Genomic DNA, 6459 nt, shown 5'->3' with positions numbered 1-6459 from the left:
AATATTCAGCAATTGTTGTCATTCTGCAGCGCTCGAAATGAAAACCTTATATGTTCCCATTATTATCCTCATGGACCTTACCAATGTCTTATGATTCTTACATTAAAATCTAATGCATGTTTTTTGATTAGATTCATCAACAATTTTCTAAGATGATTGAAGGCTTCGAAGATTCCAAAAAAGCAAGTAAAAACGGAGGAATTTTGACTCCCATATTTAGCACTGATTTATTTTTTTTAAGAGCATTTAGATCTGAACCCATTAGCTCTGAAGCCAAACAAACTGGAACAGACTTTTGATAACTTGTCCAGTAAAATTGTTTCAACAGTTTTAAACAATGCTGGCCAAAACTAATGGTCTGTAATTCTCCAAGCTGCTAATTTGTCCAGCTTCATCTCTAATAAAAGGGACTAACCAGACTGACATACAGTCAGGTAAAAACCCATGTATTAAAAAGCTGATGATGTAAGGATCTCAGCAGCTAACCTTGTTCTTGCTAACTTTAATCTTATTTTTTTGTTACAACAATTTAATAAACTTCTTGCTTAATATGACATTAACCATTTCTTTTACATTAAAAAGGTGACTTAATAAAAGCAAGACTTTCTGAAAATTTTTTCCTTTTTTGTATGTTTTTTTTTTTCACACATTAAAGCACTTATTTAACATACAGTAGGTTCTACCTTTGCTGATCGTACAACAACTTGTAGGACCTTTTTCATTTCTAAATAAATACAATTTTACAACCAATTTACAGAAATGGTAGAGGTGTTTTACAATATATTTCAGCCTGAACATAAACCTTTTATCCAGCTTTAGTAATTTTTTTGTAAAGCTTTTGTAATTTTAAGATTTGGAATATCTTTTCCTGTTTGGCTGTAAATCAATTGGCTTTTTCCTAGAATTACATTAGTGTGTCATGAGAATAGCCCAGTAATTATATTAGTTGTTGACCTAGCATCATTGCGAACGGAAATCATCTTTAAACAGGGTGAACCACATGCTCTCTGTCATTTAACTCTTGAAGTACTTTATTACCTTTCCTTGCCTGGATAGGAAAGGTGCCTGTCACTTTCTCTGCTGTATTATTATAGAAGGACAAACCTGCATGTTGCTGCAATCTTACACTGTATGCGTTTTATTTTCTGCTCAGTTTTAACAAAGTCTATGATCAATAGAGAGTTTCTTTTACCATGAAACTTTGAAACCCCACTCCTGGATAAGATAAGTCGTCTCAATAAATTTATAGTTATATAAGTTTGTCTATTAAGCAGAATGTAAAAGACATGGATTTTTGTTGTTTTTGTTCTAAACATGGGATTAGTTATTCATAGTAAGTATCAACTGTAAAGCCTTAGAATTTAAAAAATGGAGATAAACCACTACAGTCATCAGATATTTTGGTTGATTTCTGCCTTTTTTTCTTGTATGTGCGATATATGCATATGGTTTCTAATCCGACCCAAAGCGATAGTGCAGTATAATTGCAGCAGGTGTGGTAGTTGAATAAATTACTTAGATTTTTGTATTTATTCATGGATAGCAATTTGTAAATTTGTTCCACAGTAGACTAAACTGCTAAACTTATCATAATTGCACATTAAAGATGGTAATTTTAACGATTTAAAGTAGATGGTAATTTACTTTATTGCATTATTTAATGTACTGCTGTGGACTTTTCTTTGTTCAGCTGCTGAAAAAGTTGAAACAGGTTAGAGAGTTCTTGTAAACAATAGGGGGGGCTGATGAAAAAGATTTGGAAAACACAGCATTAGTGTGTCTAGTAGCCTTTAGATCACTTAAGGGTTGATGGTCTTTCTGTTTCCTATCCATTGTTAATGTCTAGTTTTTTGTTTTTTATAAATCTTTTTTTGTCGTTTGAAAGTTATGTAACATTTGCTACCATTGTGTCATTTTTATCATGCAAACGGAGAAAGGAAAACCAATATGGGGTCAAAGAATTGGTCCATAAATATCGGCAGCACATGTTGGCGATCGGTTAGACTGATGTCAAAGTAATCAGGATTGGCTTTTAAAAAAACCTGCCATGCATGAGCTCCAGTTGAATTATATTTTATGAGGCCTTCATCAGTGTTTTTCTAGTGTGGTTCATTTTGTATTTGTCGTCCATTTTTTCTAAAGCTTACAATTTATGTTTTGTTGGATGAGCAGAAGAAACAAATGTTTTATTTTTATACACAACAAATTAAAAAGAAAGTCTTCTTAAGACACTCCAGTTAGCATAAATTACCATTGCTTTAAATATCTATAATTTGTTGGTATTTTATCACAGCATTTAATACATGATGTACTTATGTGTCTCTTAGCAGGCTACTTTCCGATCTTTGTTTATACATTTAGCTTTTAACCTCCTGTATCAATAAAAAGTGTTTCATTTGCTGGATCTTTTTTTCTTGTTAAATGCTTCTGCTGCACTGCATTTTACTGATCTCTCTAACTTTGTACTCATATCAGCCCATCAGCTCTGCAGCCAGTAAAAGCCTCTCCGTTTCTGGACCTCCTCATTGGATACTTCTGTTATCTGTTGTCATGGCTGAACTCCTGGTGCCAGGATTTTATCTTTCCTGTCAGATGCTTTCCAGCTCTTCTTGCGATTATTTCCCTTTTTTAGTCATTTTTGAATAAATCATCATTCCCAGTAAATCATCATTAAATGTTGAAAAAAATCGACCGCTATGGATCGTACTTCATAATAAAAACAATCAGATTTCACCTTGATAAAACTCTATGCCCCACAGGGATGATCTCTGGGTCGCTGGCAGAATGCTGTTTCTTGTCTGGTCAGCCATTTTGTTACCTAGGAGACGGGGACAGGGTGATGTTGCCTATGGAGGCTTTGAGCTCAACCGCCTTGTGATGTCGATCCTCTTAGAACGATGTGATTTCTCTGGTCTCTCCTTGGTTAATTTTTTTGTTTCATAGATTAACTGCTCCGTTCAGGAGACCCCTCAGTCAAAAAGTGCGGAAAGCAGTTAGTTTTTTCTCTCCTCAGCGGCTCATAAACTGTTTGCTCAATATTATACAGCATAGATCTGTTAATATCATTCTACTAATTTTGTTTCCTTTAAAACAGTGTTGCTTTAACCTCTTAATATCCACCTAATTTCTGGGAAATTCGCCTATTTTGCATCCCCAAATGGAAAAGCAAATAACTGAGGAACTGTAATCCCAAATTACATGTGTGATACATTATTTGAAAGCTAACACCTTATAGTTTCTGAATATATCCATGAAAATTGGGTGAGTAAAACACCCAGGCTGCATCAGTTCAAACATGACTCAAAGTTGTTTTTTTTATTCTCAAAAATAGTCTTTTTTGAACAGCAGTTATAAAGACATGCTTGCTTGTTGTGGCTGCTTTTTCATGCTACAATTTGACATGCTGCTATAATTGTGCTTTGGTGCTCGCTGTGTCCATAAAGTGAACTTGGTGGTTGAATTGTGGAGAATCTAAGCTTTCCGACGATGCCTAACATGTCTATATTGGTAAACATTTAACCAGTGTAATTTTCATGCATTCTGAGTTATTTTTAAAAGCATTAAAGCGGGTTTTGAGAGGTTAAAATACAGTGAACCTTGTGTCTATGGATATTAACACCGATTTTAAGGGCTGGTTTGTTTCCCACTTTAATTATATAATATAAAAGTCCAAATGAATGCCGACATTTTGTTTTTCAAGTATTTAAACTTTCCTTTAACACTGACTGACTTATTTAACATAGTTGATGGGAACCATAAATGGTTTTATTGATTGGCACATTTGTTGACTATTTGAGCTGATGTTTTTATTTTATTTTATTTTGTTCGTTTATTTGATAGGGACAAGTATGATTCAGGAATCATGTCACACACTATAACATTTTAGCTAAGGCTAATTCTCAATGCCTGTCCCCAGTTAGGCTTTTACACAAAACACAGTGACTGTACACAAGAAACAACAGAACAAATTACGCACTAAAACATCACAGAAACAAGATCAGGTCAGTTAGATTATTAATGTTCACATGTCTGACCTCTCAATAAAAAGTCTTTAAGTTTATGCTTAAAAAGGACCCAGTTTGACTCTCCCTTCAGTTCTGCAGGTAATGTATGTAATGAGTAAATTTCTCCACTGTGAAATCAATAAAGTCAATCAATCAAAGGAAGAAAGAGGTGCATGGGATATATATAGTATATAATTATGACAGTTTTTTTTTTTCTTGAACATTTCTGAACTAAATCTGTGGTGAACTCAGAAATAAACTCCCTTGAACTTGAGCACCAGATGCAGATCAAGGACAGGACACCTTATCTGTGCAGGTGTGTGCGCATGCTTTAGCTAGCAGAGCATCAGGTTCCTGATCAGAGGTACAGCGTGTGTCTGCAGGTGGTATGAGGAAGAGACCGGTCGGTCGGTCGGTAGATTACACCATGAGTACACTGCAAACTAAAGACAAGGAAGAATGAAAGTAGAGGAGTCAGCAGGGACAGAATGGAGTGGGACAACTGGACTTTTATTATGGGTAAGAAAGAGGTGGGAGAATCTGATCAATCACTTCCTCAGGGTTTACCAGTGTTCGATGTTAAACCTAAGTTTGCAGAAATAAATTAAACAAACTACATTTGATCTCATTTAGGGTGAAGAAGATGAAAATCAAGTTGCTCTTTTTTAAACCTATTAAGGAAGTGCTGCAATGTTGAAATGTTTTAAAACAAAAGCTGTAGCTCAGTTAATTTAACCCTTAAAGTACATGTTTCAAAGTATTCATTAACAGCTGAGCTAGAGCAATGCTTAATGTTTAAAGGAAAAATGGGATTAAAATCAAATATGATGGATCTAAAAATGAACAGCTTTGCCGCCTTTTTTTTATAAAGCTGCTTGGTTCAGCTGTTCTTGTCTGTGCTACCTTAGTATTTTGCAGAAGATTTCGTGTTCTTTCAGGACATAAATCATTTTTCTACTGTAAACTTCAGTGATTGTTTGTATTACCCCATAGAAGACTATCCATTTTTAGCAGGACAATGTTTTCTTTAAAGTTTGCTTCTTTTTTTTTTTTTTTTTTTTTTAACCATTTTCCATGCATCCATCCATTTTCATTAGGGGTGCTGGTGCCTATCTCCAGCTGTCTACGGACGAGAGGCGTGGTCCACCCTGGACAGGTCGCCAGTCCATCGCAGTTTTTTTTAACATGTTATTACCGTTATTTAATATTCAATTTGATTAAAATTTAAACACACTTTATTAATACCAAAGGTAAATTAAATGTTGCAGTAAACAGGTGTTGTTGGTGTCGGTAGCTGTAGGCAGGAAGGATCTTCTGTAGAGGTCTGTCTTACTCCGGACCTGGAGAAGCCTCTTATTGAAGACTGTTCTTTTTTTAACAGTCGGATGAAGAGGATAATCACTGTTCTCCATAATTTGCTTCACTTTATGAAGAATTCTTCTTTGAATATATTAGCTATTGTATTTTGAGTCGTGCTTTTATTGTAATGTATTAAACTGTCTGACCTTTGGTAGTTTTCTCCAAATATATCACTGTCCCAAGTGAATTGCTGCGTTATTGATTTTCACAATCCTGATTAATTTTCCATAGCGATTGTCTAAAAGGTTTCCTTGATGATTACAAGGCTGTCGTTCAATATCTAATGACCCTGAATGTATTTGTAGTTTCAACAGTTTTCTTTTCACAGTGATGAGGCCAGTCAATAAATAATACATCTTACCTTTAATCCACATGACGTGCGGCTGCTCCAAGCTACCCTTTAATCCGCCCAATGGAGTTACCCCTTTATTCATCCCTTTGGTTTCTCTTTTTGATTTTTTTCAGGATTGAAAAAACGCACCAGGAAGGCTTTTGGGATACGAAAGAAAGAGAAGGACAACGACTCAACGTAAGTGCAGTTTTTGCTTCCTGATGCCCCTCATCCTTTTTCAAAGATGGAAGGATGAAACTTGATGTTAAATATGATCTTTGATCAGATACATTAATTTAGCTGATGAATGGTTTGTAATGTTTTTATTAAGTTGAAACATATTAAAAGTGTTTTAATCATACCTTGAAAGCTAATTTTACCTCTTTTTTAAAATAAATTAACTAATAAGTAGATTTTAGAGCAAGGAACCTTTAATTTTTCCCTTTTTTTCTTCCTTAATGTTTCACAGAGGGTCTCCAGACAGGGAAAGTGGTGTAAGTATCAGCAAAAAGCTTCTCATTGATTAATAAATCAATATTTTTATACAAAATTTACCGAATCTGGTGAAAAGGGTATCTATCATTTGCTTTATGTGTTCTTTTTGCTCACCAGGAACCCCCAGAGGGTGAATCGGTACTGAACTTAGGTTTTAGACTTAGACAGTAGTGTAGCACTGTGTAAACATAGAATTACTGTCAGAAATATCTATCTATCTATCTATCTATCTATCTATCTATCTATCTATCTATCTATCTATCTATCTAT

General features: G+C 34.6%; 1 protein-coding gene across 1 annotated transcript in view; it reads left to right on the top strand.

The window, feature by feature from the left end:
• The first annotated feature begins 4396 nt into the window (after positions 1–4396).
• The window catches only part of sgip1 (SH3-domain GRB2-like (endophilin) interacting protein 1), a 47667-nt gene continuing 45604 nt past the window's right edge, over positions 4397–6459 (top strand). Inside the window, exons 1-3 of the mRNA XM_015376641.1 lie at positions 4397–4523; positions 5829–5892; positions 6164–6188. Coding sequence (XP_015232127.1) covers positions 4493–4523; positions 5829–5892; positions 6164–6188 — 120 coding nt within the window. The 5' untranslated portion in view covers positions 4397–4492. The remainder of the gene's footprint in view (positions 4524–5828; positions 5893–6163; positions 6189–6459) is intronic.

This window comes from Cyprinodon variegatus, unplaced genomic scaffold, assembly GCF_000732505.1.
Source record: "Cyprinodon variegatus isolate N-32 unplaced genomic scaffold, C_variegatus-1.0 Scaffold138, whole genome shotgun sequence".
NCBI lineage: Eukaryota > Metazoa > Chordata > Actinopteri > Cyprinodontiformes > Cyprinodontidae > Cyprinodon > Cyprinodon variegatus.
This window is presented reverse-complemented; position numbering and strand designations above follow the sequence as displayed.